The 20,172-nt window shown below is 41.4% G+C and overlaps 1 protein-coding gene across 4 annotated transcripts in view; it reads left to right on the top strand.

The window, feature by feature from the left end:
• Positions 1–20,172, top strand: part of LOC117179831 (protein split ends-like) — a 192,095-nt gene that overhangs the window by 161,813 nt on the left and 10,110 nt on the right. For 2 of the 4 annotated variants that reach the window (XM_033371973.1, XM_033371970.1), the window contains exons 3-8: positions 6,977–7,416; positions 7,901–8,511; positions 8,580–8,778; positions 8,960–9,251; positions 9,340–10,059; positions 10,199–19,802. In XM_033371973.1, coding sequence (XP_033227864.1) covers positions 6,977–7,416; positions 7,901–8,511; positions 8,580–8,778; positions 8,960–9,251; positions 9,340–10,059; positions 10,199–19,802 — 11,866 coding nt within the window. The remainder of the gene's footprint in view (positions 1–6,976; positions 7,417–7,900; positions 8,512–8,579; positions 8,779–8,959; positions 9,252–9,339; positions 10,060–10,198; positions 19,803–20,172) is intronic. The other 2 variants (XM_033371972.1, XM_033371971.1) reach the window with 2 other exon arrangements.

Raw genomic sequence — 20,172 nt, 5'->3', positions numbered from 1 at the left:
ATTCAAAATAAAAATATCAATTTTTTTTGAAAATGACACAACGTACAAACTAAAATTAACAGACAAAAAATGTTTGCCTGAAAAAATCTATTAATTTATTATTAATAATTTCCAGATAGGACGAGTAGATTTTCTTTTAATTTTAAAAAAATAAGATTGAAAAAAAAATTAAATTTTTGGAAAAAGGACAGAAAAGACAAGATTAAAAATAAAAATAAATGATAAAGATCAGGAAATAAGAATTAGTATTATTCAATTTTTATGCATATTATGAATTGTAATGATATAAATTTATTGAAACGATACATGATTAAGTGCAGCTTAGAATACAATTTAAAGCAAAATAACAAACAAATATAAAAATAATCATGATGAATACAATTTGCTCTTAATTTGACAATTTCTGAATAAGTGATCCCAGGTAGAGTTACATAAGAAATGTATCATATTTAATATAAAAGTGTTGTGTATAATGTAGAAAAGTTGATATTTTGGACAAATCGAGTGCGAAGCACGAGATACGTGATGACAATGTGTTCGTTAAAGCCGAAAGCGCTTTAACAAAAGAGACTTTGAAATCACAAAATTACAGTTGTCAGTCCGTTGACATTTGATTTTAAAAGGTGTGTCCACGAATGCGGGAGAAATATAAAGACCGAGCGCGTAGCGCGAGGCAAATACATAATCGAACTCGCAGCGCGAAGTAAATACATTATCGAGCGCGAAGCGCGAGAATCAACAGTCGCGCGATCTAGGCGCGCTTAAACTTGCGATTGAAGCGAGCCGCGCGCGATGAGAATGTGCCCGCGTGGCTGGCAGATTTTTTTAGTAAAAGATTCTCGAGAAATTTTCTTTCTTTCACATAAACTGAATGCAAAATTTTGTACCAAAAAAATCCGTCTATTTAAACGAAAATTGTTGTACACGTAGCCAAGACCTGACTTAAATTGAACTCTATACTAAAGAATTATGTATTTTATTGTAAAACATAGAATTTCATAAAAATAGTGTTCAAATCTATATTTTGAAATGTTTGCGTTAAAAATTAAATATAAAATTCCAAAGCAGTAAATCGTAAGTGGAAGTTTATTTTCTACAAGTGAATGTGAAAATAAAGTGGGTGATCAGTCAATTAAGATTCATTTGGATTCATTTGGATTAATTTAAATCCCCTTCTAATTCGAATTGAGGGTAAGAGATCTCATCATTGAGTTTAAGTATTGGTTTCATTTCTATAATTAGAATGTTTTTAAAAGTATTAATTCCAAAATTGATATCATAAACGAAAGGGGAAAGGAGAGAGGCCATCACTGGGTCGCTATAGAGTGTTGACGGTGGTATTTTCATTTATTTTAAATACCAGGGAAGCAATTTATTTTAAACTTTAGGGAGGAATATAATATATGCGAATATACCAAAAGTTTGAGCCATCTAAATCCATTAGGGAATATAAAAAATGGAAAAAACTGTTTTTGAGATTATGTTTATGATTAATATTGCTAAGGGTCTCCACTGGAACATATAATGACTTTGAATGTTTAAAATGGCATAAATAAATTAATATAAATAGTTCGCTTATAAGTGGCATTTGTTAAACCGTGTGTAGGAAACAGTGGGTCGAGTTAATTTCCGCGTAACAATTATGTAATAATATAGAAAACAGATTTTAATTGCCAAGTAAAATTATGACCCAGTTTATAAACTGCGTACCATTTCATATAGGTTAAAACACTGGAAAAGCCTAGTAGCATCACATTATGTTTTTCCATCGCTCAGGGAACGTACATTTCTGAGTACTCCATGTTCTATTGTCACATTTTTACATAAATCGACTATTCTGGACATTTTTTCTTGTAATTTTATCAGAAATAACTTTGTTGATACGTTGCAAAGTTAGATATGATGAACGACAAAATTGTGCTTAAACTAGGTCCGTTAAGCTGGCAGGACCACATTGAAAAATGGATTAAAAACCTATAGGGAATTTAGGGCTCATTTAGGGCTAATTTAATGCCCCATTGCCAAATTTAATGCTCTTCATTTAAACAAAAAAAAAAACGGTGGTCATGCTAGCTTAACGTTAAGATAGCAGAACCACACATAGTAAAAGAACTAATTTTTCAAAATTTCTTTGCTCTATAATTTAGGGCTATTTAGGGCTCACTTAATACCCTATTGTCAAATTTCTTACTCCGCAATTTTTCGAAAAAACCTGTGGTCCTGCTAGCTTAACGTTAATCTAGCAGGACCACACAGAGAAAAAAGCGACTTAGGCATTATTTCTTTCCAACATAATTAGTGCTCATTTAGGGCTCTGGCAATGTGATAATGAAAAAATTTTTTAAATTGTTTAAATAATTTTTGTTTAAACAATTCTAGTAAAATGAATTAAACAAATCTCTTCTTCTGCCCTATATTAAGGCTCACTTAGGGCTCCATAAATATAATATTTGAATTTAACAAAAAATTGGTTAAACAAATTTACCACATAAAATTATTTTATTTTCGTTTCTTTTGCATCATTTCAGGCTCATTTAAGGCTCCTGAAATATCGTCGACCAAAGGTCGTGCGATATTTCCTTAACCCTTTTTTTATTATATATGGTGTCGTGCCACCTTAACGTTATAAAAAATACGTGAAAAAAAAACCATAATACCCATTTTTACTCCTCGCATAATTTAGGGCTCTTTTAGGACTAATTTGGACCAGTATTTCCAAATTTTGGGTTCTAATATTTTCTGTAAAACTGGATATAAAATTGTTTAAACATGTTTTTAAATGTTTAATTACTATATTCCCAGAGCCCTAAATGAGCCCTAAATTATTATATAACGTAAGTTTTCTGTAGAATCATTTTTATAACGTTTTACAGCAATCTTGAACCAACTTATTGTTAAGCTATTGCAAAAAATATTTTTTACAAAAAATACGAGAGCCCAAAATTTAGTACTACGAGCCCAAAGTAATCTTCAATGAATCCTACATTATGCGAGAAGAAAAAATGGTTTTTATAGTTTTCTTCATGTGTTTTTAATAACGTTAAGGTAGCACAACACCATACAGAGGGTGATTTTTTTAACTTGAAACTTTCAAATATCATTTAAGATTTCGAACTTGCCCCCACCCCAGGGGGCGATGTGGGGAAACCGATTTTATGTACTCCTCAGAGTGATTAAATTTGGATTCATAACGTTTTTTCATAGTGTCTATTTTTCCAGATATCTGAAAGTTTCAAGTTAAACAATCACCCTGTATCACAAAAAAAGGGCAAAGAAAATATCACAAGATTTTCAGTTGATGATATTTCAGGAGCCTTAAATGAGCCTGCAATTATGCAAGAGAAGCGAAAAGAAAATAATTTTTTGGCGGTAAATTTGTTTAAACAAGAATTGTTTACACAATTTTTTGTTTAATTCAAATATCATATTCATGGAGCCTTAAGTTAGCCTTAACATAGGGTAGAAGAAGAAATTTGTTTAATTCATTTTTTATAGAATTGTTTAAACAATTTTTTTAAATTTTCATTATGATATTGCCAGAGCCCTAAATGGGCCCTAAATTATTGTGGAAAGAAATAATGCCAAAGACGTTTTTTTCTCTATGGTCCTGCTAGGTTAACGTTAAGCTAGCATGACCACAGGTTTTTTCGAAAAATTGCGGAGTATTAAATTTGATAATAGGGCATTAAATGAGCCCTAAAGGAGCCCTAAATTATAGAGCAAAGAAATTTTGAAAAACTAGTTTTTTACTATGTGTGGTTTCTGCTATCTTGACGTAAGCTAGCATGAGCACCGGTTTTTTTCTTTAAATGAAGAGCATTAAATTTGGCACAAGGGGCATTAAATTAGCCCTAAATGAGCCCTAAATTCCCTATAGGTTTTCAGTTTATTTTTGCAATGTGGTCCTGTCAGCTTAACGGACTTGGTCAAACGACTTTAGAAACAAGAACACTTTATTTTCTCACAAAATCGTTAAACTTGTATAATCAATTGTACAAAATACTTACTTTGAATCATACTTGCATCAAGCAGTTGAATGTATAATCTTTAGATTACATTCTTTACACATTATATAGTAATATCTTAGTAACTGAATGTAATTTTTCCGACAATATGATTTCTATGTCTCCGATTTAGAATTTCAAAATTCTAACGAGTTTAGAACCAGATTTTATATAGAATTGGAGAATATATTAGTCTTGAAACTTGTGTTCGGGAATCCTACGATATTATCCTGTCCTCGTCAAACATGGAAATTAACTAGTATGATGATGAGAATTGCTTCCGGAATGTCGACGAGTTTTACCTATCTCATTTCTACAATAAAACCTAGGACCCAGTCATCTGGGCTGAATACGTGTAAAGCATGCACAGCATGATTCCGTTAGAATCTATTTTGCTCGCGCGAGGCGATGAAGATCATGGAAAATAATTTGCAGAGGGAATTAAATGATATATGATACCGTGAAGGGATTGCCTTGAACATGATTCAGCATTTAGTTTAACGATAAATTAAAATTAAAGCGCTAAAACTTTATGGTACACGTATTAAATTCAATTATCGTTTTATTATAATTTAAATTAATATTACAAAAAACTCCTTTTATTTATTTCCAAGGATTTCCTTTTTCCTTATCTGTAAACCCTCATAGAATAGAAATTATTGATAACAAAATTCTTTAAAACTCACAAGATTGTTTATAAGTGAGGCTACTTGCATTACGAACGATTAGGAATTATTTTATTCTTGAATGAAAAATATAACAATTTCATTTTGTAAAGAAATTGGCAAGAAGAAGTAATCAATTCTCAGAAAGAAGTTTTGATTACATAAATGTAATTAGAGACAAAAAATAGGTGAACTTGCGAATATAAATCATTCACAATTCCAAGGTAATCAGAAAATAATCTCAAAATAATTATAGATTGAAGAGGAAATCATTCTTTCTAAACATTGTTGCCGTCCAAACTAAAAAAATATGTAAGTGACATTTTTATGAAAAATGATTTTTTAGTATCGTTGGATTTGTAAGAGATCAATTTTGTACTACTATATTATTTAATGTGAATGAATTGTGAATTTTGAAATAACTAAAGATTGGTCAACAAGATTTTATAAATGATCGGGGAGTTTAGGTTGTAATAAAGCTGATTTATGCCCTGGATTCCTTCCCTGGTTTTAGTTCTAGCTAAAGTACCAGAGTCATGTCCACTTTAGTGTGTCAAGCACCTTTCTGAAATAGAGGCAAAGCTAAAACGCATGTAGAGGTACATTAAAGCTACATCATAAGTACTATAATTATGGTTCTCATGGTCGTAGATATCAAGCTTAATAGCTGTGATGGGCTTTTAGTGACGTTCAGTAAACATATATTTCATGCAAAACCAGTTAACGACTGATAGTAACGAGTCTCGAGTGTTTTTTGATAATAAGAATTTGTTTAGATATGTCACTTCTTTCTGAAAATATTATCTTTAAAAAAAACAAAGTGCCTAGGCACAACGGAAACATTTGGTCTGCACTCACCGAATCTCGGTGAACCAAGTCGCCCTTTCCTGTTATATTCGTTCTTTATTTCTCAATCTTTCAAGTCTTTAATATGAACTTTTCAAGTTAATGTATTATCAGCATTAAGTAATTTTCTTAGAAATTTGTTCTAATTGGGAATGTCGATTAATTAAAGTACTATTTAATGGCCTGTACAATTAGAAACAAGTTGACTATTCCAAAGTTGAGATAATTGAAATTGAACTGAGCACCTTATGAAAGTAAGCCCCAGCCTAAATTATTAAAAAATTTAAAAGATGGACCTTATGAGGAATTCCATTTCATATTTTGCAGAATAACTGTAGCTATTTAATAAAAAGATCCTCATTTTTTGACTATTGGAAGGATAAATTCAATAGTTCGTAAATCATAAAAAAATTGTTATTAAGCACTGAACTACGCTTCCCTTTATTTTTATGGTTAAAATGAGGAGCAGTGCTTCTTTAGTTTAAACAGTATTTTTAAAATCTTTTCAAGAGTATTTATCAGGTATCAAAGTGGAAGTTTGGAAACTTAAATAAGACACTAATGCATATTTGTGTACCCCTAAATTTTTCTAATTGCAAAAAGCTGTGCCTTTTATTGAAGGTAGTGTCCATACATCTGGATGCGAGCCACACCCCTCCTTCCTGTTTCCAGCTCCCCATCCCCTTGCCAGGCCCGTTCGCTTAGACTAAACCGTGTTATAAACGTATATAAACGTACGGACTATTCGGACGTTTAGACTCACCTTTATTGAATCATAAACTTTCAAATCGATATCCATTAATTATCACAGAACATCACACAAAGCTTAAACCCTTCAACTGACGTCACAAATACGAACACCACCTCCCCTCCTTTAAGTCAGAATTTGTACTTTTCATTTTTTATTCTTGATAAACACCTTAAAAAACAAAACGTACAAACATAATATTCAGATACTTCACTTTTAACATGAAATCATTAATTTTTATTTTTTCAAACATTTCAAATAATTATTATACACATTTATATATTTTCCATTTGCGACCCCCCCCCCCCCCCCCCCCCCCCCCCCCCCCCCCCGCCAGCGTAACGTAGTTTTTTTTGAAGAGCTCCTTACACCTAATACAAGCCCTTAAAATATTGATTGCCCAAAGTTAAAAAATTTTCTTTTGCCTCTTTAAAAATTTGATTCAAAATGAATTCAAATATGTGTAACTTTTGTGTTAATTGATAAAAATACTCTAAAAACTGCAATAAAATTCCTTTATAAAATGCGTTGCTAAAATCAATTATAGATTAAAACCTGTAATTTAAGACCGTGAATTTGTATTTTCTACAGGCGATAATAATTTATACAATGCTAGGACACTTTTCTATTTTCATGACAAACAGTGTAATAACAGAGAATTGAAAGAAAGGAAAATGTAGACAATGAAATTAATGTATCTTTTTATTTTACAGAAGTTCGGAGGATCATGGATCCAGCGGAGGTGGAGGAGGAGGCGTCGGAGGAGGAGAAAGAGGTGAGGGTTTTGAGTCGAGAGGATCGCACGGTAGCTTCTACAGTAGCGACAGCAGGAGCAACCGCGTGGGCGGCGGCGTTGGCGTTGTCGTGGGCCACCAGGTCGATCCGACTTCCGGCGAGTCGGTCGGTTACATACCCCGCATACGCCCGCCACCAGGTAGCGGTTATCACGTGACGCCGCCGAGGGCGAGGGATCGGCTTTACCCGCGAACGGGTCCGTATTCCAGCGGGCCGCCACCCCCGCCCCACATAGACCGCCACCGCAGTAGCCTGCAACCCTCGTCCTGGACGAGTTACGAATCGGCCAGTTCGAGGTACGGATCTGGCCCACCTCCACCATCGCCAGCGACAACGGATTCTTATCCCGACGAACCAGGTAATATGTCAACATTTGTATCATGTCCATTAAATCCCCTTGAAAGTAAAAAAATCTTTTAGTAAAGAAGAGGTAAAAAACTGCAAGAAAGAGTTGTGTCAAGTTGGTCTAGAATTTAAAGAAAGGAGTTTATAGAAAGGCGTGATTGAGGGGCGTGCCTGGTGCGCTGGGTTATTAGATTCTAAAATGTTGCGTTACTAGGAGAGTAAATAAAAAGGTGTGTTGGCAAGGACCGTGGTTACAAAAATTGTTCGTAGAAATGTTGTTATGGTTTTTCTTATGTGTTAAAGGATAATGGGAGTGGATGAAAAACAGAATTGTTATTTAGAATATAAAATTGGCGTTAATAGAGGGAGTTCATAGAAAGGCGTGGTTGAGGGGCGTACCTACTATTTAGTGAGGGTGGTTTATTACACATGACTATGGAATTGAAGTTAAAATCCCGCCCATTTCAGTCAAATAACACGAAACAAATTTCCCACAGGGAATGGTATTGGTGGCAACAGTGGTAGTGGTTTAAAACAACACAAGAAACAGAGGAGAAAATCGAGAAGTAGCAGCAGTTCGCCGAGTGGAAGCAGCAGGTCGGGTAGCTCTAGTAGTAGTAGAAGTGGTAGCTCTGGTGCCAGTTCCACTGGTAGTAGTTCGCCTGGAAGTTCTCCACATCGTACCGGAAATGCTAATTCCCCGGACGACCGGAGGCCACACGCGATATGCGTGCGGAATTTGCCGGCGCGTAGCAGCGACACCTCACTCAAGGATGGGTTGTTTCATGAGTACAAGAAGCATGGAAAAGTCACCTGGGTAAAGGTCGTCGGCGCTGCGGGTGATAGGTATGCCCTGGTTTGCTTCAAGAAACCTGAGGACGTGGAAAAGGCACTTGAAGTGTCACATGACAAGTTGTTCTTCGGCTGCAAGATCGAAGTAGCTCCTTACCAGGGTTACGACGTCGAGGACAATGAGTTTCGACCCTATGAGGCTGAGTTGGATGAGTACCATCCGAAGGCGACGAGGACACTGTTTATTGGAAATCTTGAGAAGGACGTTACCGCGTCAGAACTCAGGAAACATTTCGAGCCCTTTGGAGAAATAATCGTTAGTATTGTTCAGTTATTTGTTGTGTTTAACTTTATTTGAGGTCTGATTATAAATGTAATTTTAAGTCGGATTTATCTGTGCAGGAAATTGATATTAAGAAACAGGGAGCAGTGACGAGCTACGCCTTCTGTCAGTATTCGGATATCAGCAGCGTCGTCAAGGCGATGCGATCGATGGATGGAGAACACCTGGGCTCGAATCGGATCAAACTCGGATTCGGAAAGTCAATGCCCACGTCCTGCGTCTGGGTCGATGGCATCGGAGGTAGTAGATCTATTCTCCACATTTTTCCGACAGAAATCAATATTAAAAAATGATGTTTCATCACCTGTTAAAGTAATTAGATGCTGACGATAATGTATAATGTCTAAGTTCATTTCAAAATAGTGGTTCTAATAAACTAGATGAGTTCATGTTTCTAATTGTTGGAATGGTTTGATTGCAGAGTGCGTTTCAGAGAAGTACATCAACATGCAGTTTCATCAGTATGGGTCAATCACACAAGTGGTTGTTGACAGGGAGCGAGGGCATGCTTTAGTTTTTTTCGAGCAGATCAGCTGTGCTCAGACTGCAGTGAAAGAAATGAGAGGGGCAACACTTCGGGGACGTCGTTTACAAGTGGACTTTGCCTCGAGGGAGTGCCAGGAAACGTTTTACGAACATCTAGAACGTCAGGGGTTTGCAGGCGAAAAACCTTGGGACACAAGGCCAACTCCGGCTGCTACTTTCGACGTAACGTTAGTACATTTTTTATTATTTTTTTTTAGACTTTGACAAAAAGCAATTTCTGAATTGATTGCCTAATCTAAATTTGATTTTGTTCAGAAGGGAACGGCCTTTCGAGCCAGCTGTGACTGTTCCAAACGCTGGAAGCAGATTTACTCGGTACGAGACACCACCGAGAGCGAGGGCAGCGAGTTACAGTCGAACTCCAGGAGGCGGAAGCACACCTGGAGCGAGTCCAGCTCACCCGACGGCGATTTCCAGAACGAGCAGGCGATCGTATCAAGATCCATATTACGAAAGCGACTTTGGCGAGCCAACGCCGAGGAGATTCCGAAGCTACGACGAATTCAGTCAAGGCAGCGGTGCGAGTCACGACGACTACGATGGTGCAGTGATCGGCGAAAGCAAGGTGAATGATGAAGACTGTCCATCTTTATCTCGAAGGCATACTATCCAGAGCGTCGTCACAAGTGTTGATCCACCGGTGCCTCCGCCTCCTTTATTACCTCCGCCTGATATCAGGCATCTTCAGAAGGAGCGGGTGCACCTATTGGAACAACTCGAGGAGTGTCACAGCAGTGGTGACGAAGTCGTTTTCGCACCGAAGAAAAGGCCGAAGCTCGATGGAGCGGCGTCGATACTTTGTGACGACGACGAACCGGAGATTGCTTCGTTGCTTGTTACCTCGCATTCCGGGAGAAAAGGGATGGAAGTGAGGAGGGTTAGTGACAGCAAGGTGATGGTGCATCACGGGTCAAGGAGAGGTAGCTGCGAGGGAAGGGGTCCTGGACCTTGTAAACGACGAAGAGATGCCACAAGGTAATTTCTATTTTGAAAGCTTTAAGTTTGTTGAAAAGAAGTAGATTCCCGATGCCGCTAGCAACGGTCGGCAATAACTGCTCTGTTCTTTTTAATGTCCTATTCTACTAAACGCAATTCTTTTGTTTTTATTTAACAGACATCACGATCCGCACGAGGTTTCCAGGCCAGGAACGCCGCTCGTTGACGAGAGACCGGACGACGGGCCAACCGAGCCTCGAACGTTTCGAGAGAGAATTCACGGCGGTCCTCTCTCCTTGCCCCTTCCGAGGTTCGCCTCGCAGGTAATGAACAACAACAACACGAGTAACAGCAACAACAACAGCAGTGGCAGTTCGAGGTCGACTCACGTTACTCTAGCCAAAATCGCCAGTCCACCTTGTGCCTCGAGCCTACCATCAACAAGTCCTAGAATGGCACCTCAGCCTCCAGCTTCGCCTCCACCTCGACATCCTAGTCCGAGTCCCACCAGCTCCGACAGCGAGACAGCATCTCAATCCCCGAGCCTCGAGGAAAGGATAAAATCTCTGAATGAGAAGTATGAAAAATGGTCTGGTTCTCGAGCTATCAGCGCCGCTGGTGGCGACGCTCTTGCCAAACTAGATGCCTCTGCCTCGGAACGTTTTAGATTTCGACACAAACTCCTTGATCTTGATCTCCACGAGGTCCAACCCTCTGACATCGTGAAATCTGTCCTCGCGAAGAGGAGCGTTTTCGACGAGGATTCGAAACGTTTAGAGAACTTCAATGAGAAGTACGAGCCTCGAGAGTTCACGGGCGTGATAGGCGTGAGCTCTATGATCGGTAGCACCGGAAGTCTTGCGGGTGTGGGTTGTACCAGCAAGGTCTGTCTGCAGTATCCATTTCCTAGTCATCCACCGGTGCAGACTGCCTCGTCTAGCAGTCTGACGACCACAGCAACGACGCCAACGCCGACGCTCAAAAGTGACCCGAGAACGGCGACACCCCACAGCTGTGTGCATCCGAGTCCAACAACTCCTGTCACGCCCGGCACGTCGATCAAGACAGTCAGTCCGGAATTGCCACCAGTTTCACTACCAATCACGGCCCTGGTTAGTGCGACGGCAGCGAGTAGTAGCAGCAGCAGTAGTAGTGGTTTAGTATCAGCAACTTTAGCTTCAGCAAATTTAGCATCAGCGAATAGTCTTCTTAGTAGCAACGGTAGTGTAGGAAATTTAAATAGCGTTCATTCCCAGAGCGCTCTGACGAGTCGGACAATCATCAATCCTGTTGTCACTTGCCCTGTGACGATAACGGGATCGACGACCTCGACGATAAATAGCACGACGATGGCGACTGCCACGACGACGACAGTCGCGATCTCAACGGCATCGACCTTAGCGTTTAACGTGAGTCATCAACCTTCCACACCTTCGTCTACCTCGTTATCAACTTTATCTTCCTCCTCTTCCTCGTCGTCTTCTTCGTCTTCCTCCTCTGAGGTTCCAAGAGCCAAATTGAGAAAGGAGGCTGTGAATAGTAGGGAAAGTCGTGACTCCAGGGACAGTAAAGATTCCAGAGACGGTAAAGACTCCAGGGACGGTAAAGACTCCAGGGATGGTAAAGATACCAGGCATGGAAAAAAGGAAGCTAGGAAAGCGAAGAAAGAGGAGTCGGAGGATAAGAGTCGGAAGGAGGAGAAAGAAGAGAAGCCGAATGTGGTCGAGAGGGTAGAGACTGAGAAGGAGGTGAAGGAGATGAAGGAAGTTAAAGAGACCAAATATGAGAGGAAAGAAAGAGAGGAGAAAGAGAGGCGAGAGAAGGAAGACAAGGAGAAGCAGGAGCGGAGAGAAAAGGAAGAAAGGGATCGACAGGAGAGGAAAGAAAGAGAAGAGAGGGAAAGGCGCGAGAAAGATGAGGAAAGAAGAGAACGAGAAAGGCTAGAAAAGGAGAGGCAGGAGAAGGAGCAAAAAGAAAGGGAAGAGCGAGAGCGAAAGGAAAAAGAAGAGATCGAACTGCGAGAAAGGAAAGAGAAAGAAAGGAAAGAACGAGAAGAGAAAGAGAGGCAAGAAAGGAAAGAAAGAGAAGAACGGGAGAGACGAGAACGGGAGCGGGAACGAGAGGAGAGAGAAAAGAAGGAAAAAGAGCAGCGACTAGAGCGTGAAAAGCAGGAAAAGGAAAGACTTAGGAAAGAAAGAGAAGAGCAAGAAAGGCGAGAGAAGGACGAGCGGGAGAGGCTGGAAAGGGAAAAGAGACGAGAAGAAAAAGAAAAGCTCGAAAAGGAGAGGAAGCGAGAAAGGGAGGAGAAAGAGCGATTGGAAAGAGAGAGGAGAAAAGAGAAGGAAGAGCGGGAAAGACAGGAGAAGGAGAAGCGTGAAAAAGAGGAAAAGGAGAGGCTTGAAAAGGAGAAGAGGAGAGAAAGAGAAGATCAGGAAAGGAGGGAAAGGGAAAAAGTCGAACGCGAGAAGAGGAAAGACAGAGAAGAGAAGGAAAAAGAAAAGGAGAAGAAAGAGCGGGAAGAAAAGAGAGATCGAGATGAAAAACGAGAACGAGAAGAAAAGAGAGATAGAGAGGAAAAAAGAGATCGAGAGGAAAAGAGAGATCGAGAAGAGACTAGAAGACCGATTGAAAATCACATTCATCAGTCTGTTCCTCCTGCTCCTGTACAAAGTCCCGCTCCAGTTGCTATCAAACGGCGCTGTTCTTCCCAGGATACTCCTGTCGAAGACGACGCTAAGCGCATGAAAATTTCTGATCACAGAAGAGACAGCAAAGACCGATCTAGACAAAACAGGAGGTCCGAAGATCGAAAACATCGGAACGATTCTCATCGATCTAGTCGAGAAAGTAGAGATAGCAGGGAAAGTAAAGACTCACCTGGTCAAGAATGTAGAGATAGTGTTCAAAGTTCCTGCGATCTTACGAAAGAGTTGAGCCGAGAAGGAAAAGAAAATAATCGTGATTCAAGTGGGAAGGAGAAGCAACGTAGCAAAAAGAATCGTTCGGAAAGATCGGAGAAGGAGTTTAGAGAAAGGAGTTCCATTTCTCAAGAGCCTGACAAAGATTTCCTGGCGAGGCTTGAGTTGGCGAAGAGGAACGATCCGAATATCCTAAGCGATCAAGTCATGATGGTCCATCACGTGAAGGAGATGCAACATCATCATGAGCATCAGCAGAACATGCATAGCGATTTGGATGAAGGAGCTTTGTCCACTCACGAGATGCAAGGAATGCGACATCCTTCTGCCACCGATACTGATAGTGATGAACCTAAAAAGCATTCGATCTTTGACATTGTCGATGACGGGCCTGCGTATATAAGTATGTACGATAAGGTGAAAGCCAGGTCGACCAAAAACATGCAAAAACTCGAGGAGGAGAAACGCCAGGTGCGACTAAAAGACAAGTTTTCTCAGCTGAAGCAAAGTCGAGCGAGACGAGAGGAAAAGAAGCAGAGCACATCCTGGGATGGAGATTCTGTGAGCAGCAAAGCCCTCACCGAGGACGAAGGCACGTCAGAGTCTGATTCCGCGAGAGCAAAATCACTTTCGAGAAAGGGTTCTCGATCACGCATCCATTCGGATACAAGCGAGGAGGATGAGTCCTTCAATAAACACACCATTGTCAAGACCGAGAGGTTTCATGAAAGCGATGTTGATCTTGGGTTTGCTGATTCGGAGGAGAAACATAATCCTATGGAATCGGCGAAAACTAGCGTGATGGTGAACAATATTAGGGTTACGATAAAGGAAGAACCGAGGACATCTGATGAAGAGGAAAGGATGTCTTTCTCTGCGAACCATCCAGTGGCGAACAATCATGAAAGGGACTTGCGCAAGAAGTCGCACAAAAAGAAGCAGAAGCGACAGAAAAACTCGATGAGCAGTGAGGAAGGCATAAAACTGGAACCGCCCGATAGTATGGAGCATAAGAATATCAAGCTCAATGCAACTGGTACAAATCTTGATTGTCGTGTTAATCATTCGCCCGAGTCGACCAATACTACAATCTCGACTAAATCCCTCAACACTTCGCTTATTGATAATGCTGAGGACAGGATGCGGGCTGATAAGAAACAGCGAAACAAGAAGGAAAAGCGCAGGGAGAGAAACATAGAGGAAAAAACCAAAGCTAGGAGAAAGAGGCTCAATAGACAAGAGGCGAGAGATAGTCAAAGAATGGAAGACATATTCGGTCCCCTTTCAGACGATATTGATGAAACTCCATCCAATGCTTTCTTCAACAGGCTTGGGAGTATTCCCAATGAGAACAACGTTTGCCATTCCGATAGTGATGGGAACCGGAGTCCAGATGTTGAAAGAGTCAGAAGAAAATCGGAAAAGAAGCGGCGACATCAACCTCAGGACGAAAACAGTGTCGACCTTGCGGAGGCTGGACGGGAAATCGAAGCCAAGCTTCTTGGTTTGCCAAATTCTCCAAAATCTGCCATTTGCGCTGAGTCTGCCGATCACGACGTCTTCCGATTCACGGATGATAATGACAGTGTCGAACATACAACTCCGAGCACAGTTCCTGAAAAGATCAAGGAGAAGAAGAAGAAGAGAAAAAAATCGAAAGAGGAGCGAGGGCGCAAGGACTGTCACCACCACCATCATCACCATCACCATCATCATGATAAAGGTGGAGCCTTGCCCTATCTTGGAGCAGAATCGAGTCCTCCTAGAGCGAGTAGTCCTATCCTTTCGAAAGAGATGTCGCCCACTCTTCCGCCGTCCAGAGAATCAATGCCAAGTCCAATACCCAAAATCTCCCCGACCATTACCAATATTTCTCCACCACTACCGACCAATCAAATTCAAAAAGAGTTGAAACACGAGAAAAAGAAGGAGAAGTTCATTCCAGGTTTTGGTATCGAGATTGATGAAACTATGCATGAGAATGCTGTCAAGAGTATTTCTGAACCCGAGACAATAGATGCGAGCAATCAGTCTCGAAACAGCAGAGAGGAAACAGAAGTGCCAGCACCAGCTTCTCCGCCATCGCAACCTGAAGACAAACCTCGAGTTGCTATTTCACAAGAAGAAACCGAAGTTGCAGTTGCTGCTCTCATGGCTGAGAACTTTGGGGGACCTCCCGAGGATTATTCCTATGAATGTGAGGAAGAAGAAACTGAGGCTGATTCTTCCAACGGTCCACCACCTGAGGCTCCTCAAGAAGACGTCGAGGAAATGCAGCAAGCCGTTGAGAGCTTGAATGCTTCTGCTGTTGGAGAAGCTGAAGTAGATCTGAAACCAGACACCCCTCAGAGCGAACACGATCTGCAGATTGATACTGACACTGAAGAGGATCCAAACTACGAGAGCTTTGATCTCACTCAACCACCAAAGACGCCAGACATTCCATCTTTCTACAAGGCGCCTGCAAAGAATCCGACAAGTTTGGAAAAACCTCACGAAAGTCAATTACCACCCAGCTCAAATATCTCTGTAGTCAAGCCTTCGAGTCCTCCTGGTGTAATCTCACATGCGTGGGCGGTGAACGAACTTAAGACACGAGAAGTTGCTAAAGTCGCTCCGCAAGTTGCTGCTCAGGTCGAGCCTCTGAAACCAAATCTGGATGCTAACGAGCCTGAAAGACCATCTCAAAATTTGCCACAGAGTTTGTCTCAAAATTTGCCACAGAGTTTGTCTCAAAATTTGCCACAAAGTTTGTCTCAAACTTTACCACAAGGTTTGTCTCAATCTTTACCACAAACTTTCCCTCAGCCATTGTCTCAACCTTTGGTGTCACCTGCAATTCAGTCTCGAAGGACATCCACATCTCCCACACCACCACCTCAGTACAAACCAGCACCCTGCGCAGTTCCAGTTTTAAACCAAGTTTCGAGGATTCCGGCAGTGAGCCCAAGACCAACACCTATAGGATATCAGCCTCTCCATCAAAGACTCCCTGTCACTCCACAGAGTCAGATGGTTCCTTTGAGACAAGTTGCACCCAGAATGCAGAATGTTCCTGCTTCTTGTTCCGCCAACTTGGCACCTTTACCACCCTTGGTTCCATCAAGAATGCCACCTCTCATCTCAGCACAATTGTCTCCTAGGGTGTCGCAACCTCTCTCACCAAATGGTCAATGGTCTCGTAACCCAGTTATGACTCCTCACGTTCCAACCGGAGGCAAACCTTCACCTCCACCAGTCAGGATTCCAGTCAGCGTTCCTATTACTGCTCACAAACCAGACACTCCAGCGCAACACATCTATTCCACAGCAGCTAGTCAGCAACCAGTTATTCAACACGCTCCTGGAATGCGAGCATTGGCTCCAAATTACCCGCGTGGAGGTCTGCCACCTTTAACGTTGAACATACCACCGAGACCTTACATGCCTAATGTTCCACCTCTAACCCCTGGATGTCAAGTTAAGAGGGACGCAAACTTGGTTGGGAAATCCGTTATAGAAACATTGATTGCCGTGAATCCTAACGAACCTCAGAGACATGACGAGCCTAAATTGTCTCCTGCAGTTCTTCCTGAATCTACGAACAAGGCTTCTACCTCTCCAAAGGTTCCCTCGCCTAACCAACCTCCAACATACATACCCGAGACTGCGAAAATCGATATCAGCGCCAGTACGTCCAGTCCCATCTTTGGAAAACCTTTGTCTTTGGAGACTACGATGCTTTCTCCTCGACAGAAACAACATCCTGATAGTGCCTTGATTTCGCCCAGGCAAAAACAAGACATGTCGAATCTTCAGCTTCTGACAACTCATATACCAAGGGCTTCAACACCCAGTCCTGTTATTGTTTCTCATTGCCAACATCTAGTCCATAAGACTGTCCACCCGTTGGGTCCGCCTGTATCTACGCCCAATCAATCACTAATCAAGACTGTGGTGCCTATCTCTCATCCCACTGAGAAGTTGGAATATCAAAAGATGAACGAGCAGAAATTTGAACATAAGTTCACTGAACAGAAGTTTGAACAGAAATTTGGAGATCAGAAGCAGATTCCTCAGGGGATCTTGCTTGGGAAGTCTCCTCATGTTTCGCATGTTCCCCTTGTTACCACTGTGACGCAAACAATCGTCTCAAGAGTTGTGACTTCGATTGCTCCATCTTTGTCGAAGGATGTTAAGGAGATTAATGAGGTGAAAGATTTCCAAGGATATAAGGAAATTCGAGAGTCCAAGCCGACTGTAGAGAAGGCTGATCAAGATTCTGAAGTTCAACCTATGCTGCTTACACCTCCTGTTCCACCGACTACGTCTATCGAAGTCAAGGAAGATCGACAAATCGAGGTTCCAAAAGTAGAAGAGGTTCCTAAAATAAAGGAGGCAGAAATAGTTGAGAAAAAGGATATTGTGAAGCAAGAAACAAAAGAGGAGCCTGTGATTAAGCAAGAACTAAAAGAAGAAAAAGAGGTGGAGGAGAAGAAGGAAGTTGTAAAAGAAGATCTTACAAAAGGATCTGAAGAAATTCTTGCTAAGGAAATACCTAAAGAAATTCCTGTCAAGGAACTGCCTAAAGAGCATTTAATAAAGGAACCTAAAAAACATCTTGTAAAGGAAAATCCTAAAGAACATCCTGCGAAGGAAATTGCTAAAGAATATCTTGAAAAGGAACTACCCACCGAGCAACTTGTAAAGGAACATCTGGCAGAAGATTTACCGAAGGATCCAACAAAAGTTTTGCCCAAGGAAATCAAAGAACCCATAAAGGAAGAAGTAGAGGTAGATGAAGATTCAACAGATCTCAAGGAACCAAGTACAGATCCTCTCGCTCTTGACATTGCTAAAGAGGATCCCACCGATAGTAAAGAGGACAGCGATTATTGGTCAGCAAAGGAAGTAAATATCGATAGTGTAATAAAGAAAGTTGAAGCACTCTGTGGGGGCGAAGAGAATGAAGTCGATGAGGAAGTTGAACATCATGACACATCTGTTCTTCACGAGACAAGCAAAAGTGAGGGAGATTTCTGGTTCGATTCAGAATCTATGGAAGGAGACAGCAAGAAGAGCTTCTCCAACGATGATCAAGACGAGGGGGTTGAGACCTGCGAAATTGAAACTAAATCCCGCCGTGGAAGGTCAAAATCGAAGAGAGGACGTGGTGGAGTCACTACCAGAAGAGGTGCGAAGGCAACAGCTGGTAATAAACGAGGAGGCAGAACTGCAAGAGGTGGGAAACATTATACAGAGAAGAATAAACCAGCTGATGTCTACGAATTTCATGACGATAGTGAAGAGGATAATGCTGGTCGCCCAAGATTGATCCTGACGATTAAATCCCCTGGTCCGAATGCAATTGGATCTAATGCTCAACCTGCTACTCCAGTCGCTGCTGTGAAAGAAGTTCCTGCTGCGGAGTTTGTCTCCCCGACAATTAACACCAGGAAGTCCAGAAGGTTAGCAGAAAAGGATGGTAGTAGAACGACTGTTGACGAGATAATCGAAGACGTTATTCGTGGGGCGGCGAATAAAGGTCTGGCTGCAACTAGAAGAAGCACGAGACAAAACAACTTTAAGGGTCTTAATCAGCTTGTACCACCAGCGGAACCTAAAAAGTCGACGAGAGGCAGGAAGGGGAGAAGAACATCTGAGAATGTGGACGATGTTAGTGAAGAAAAGAAAGAAGCACCCGCTCCAAAGGAGGAAGTTGAGAAGACCGATGAGTTTAAGGTTAAGGTTAAGGTTAAGGATGTACAGAAAGTAATTCCAGGACCAGTGACACAAAAACCAGCTTCGCTCGAACCTATGACGCTGATTGATCCTGTTACGGGATTGCTGATTCCGATGAGAGAGTCTGAGGAAGGACAATACATTCCTGTTTCCACAGCAAGTCAGGCTCTTCAGAACACTTCGAAAATCACAGTCGAGTCGAGAACTGGATCCACTTGTGTCATCAGTTCTGCCGGTTCTGACAAGGCAAGTTCAGTGGTAGAGGCGAACCCTATTCTGAAGCCAGAACATCCCGAAGAAGTTAAACCAGCAATGAAGACGGAAACTTCTCCAAAAACTAAGGCACATTTTCCTCCATCTCAGGCTCAAGCTACAGTTATTACCAAGCCGACTTCGCCTACCACTCAAATCCCAACATCAGTAGTCGTTCCAACTCCAAGCACGACACCGATTACAATCGTTCCAACTTCCCCGCTTGTTGCCACTCCATCTTCTTGTTCAGCACAAGCAAAACCACACACTTTGAAGGCTCACGTTTTGAACGCGAGCAAGCTCGTGAATCCGGTCCAGCCTTTGCAACACCCCATCATTCTGAATAAAGCTGTTCCAAGTTTGCCCAGCCAGACAATCGTGCAGAATATTGCTAAGCCACCAGTTCAAGCTGTCCAGAGTCTTCATTTGCAAATTCCGAGCAACAGAGTGGCTTCGCCTAGCTTGAGTCCTCATGCAAAACTTGTTCAGCCTTTGAATGCAGCGAATGGAAAACAAGGACAGCCGTTGTCCCCAGTGCTTAATAACGCTGTGATTCCTCCAAATCCGAAGCAACATCTTCTACAAGCAGCGAAACAACATGCGCCGAAGATTATTAATCTGCCGCAGAAGATACCGATTAATGTGCATCCGGGCACGATGGCAGCGACACCTACGCAGAGGATACACCCTGGAATTTCTCAACCATCTGCATTGAAGGGAATCAATGGACAGCTACATCCGCTCAACCCAAAAGCTCATTTACTTCAGGCTGTTGTACCGCCGATGATGACTGGGGCCGTTGCGAGTCCACCAGCTCAACCTCATCTTATTGGGCCACAACCGGTCGTTACTGGCGCTACTTGTTCCAGATCCGCGCCTTCTAAAACTCAGGTGAATATTGGACTTGGAATAGTTTTTTGTTTTTACAGGGTCACTGGACCTAATTCTTATATTAGTTTTAATAGAGAACACCCTGACTTTATGCGGGATATTTTGAACTTTAATACTTTTCAATTGTTCAATGAAGAATGATTGTAAAATCGTTTAATTTTCAATAATTGAAATTGTTTACCTTAGTCGCTGGTAATTCAATCCCCCTGGTGTTAAAGAAAATGGATACATTTATGATATTTTAATTTTCTATTTGTATACCTCTTTTTTGTTTTGGCCATAGTTGTTAGGCTTTAGGTCTTAGATCTAAGACTTCAGATCTAATGCCAAAATAGAAACGAGTTTTTTTTTCAAAAACTAATCTAAAATC

The sequence above is a fragment of the Belonocnema kinseyi genome, chromosome 9 (genome assembly GCF_010883055.1).
Source record: "Belonocnema kinseyi isolate 2016_QV_RU_SX_M_011 chromosome 9, B_treatae_v1, whole genome shotgun sequence".
NCBI lineage: Eukaryota > Metazoa > Arthropoda > Insecta > Hymenoptera > Cynipidae > Belonocnema > Belonocnema kinseyi.
This window is presented reverse-complemented; position numbering and strand designations above follow the sequence as displayed.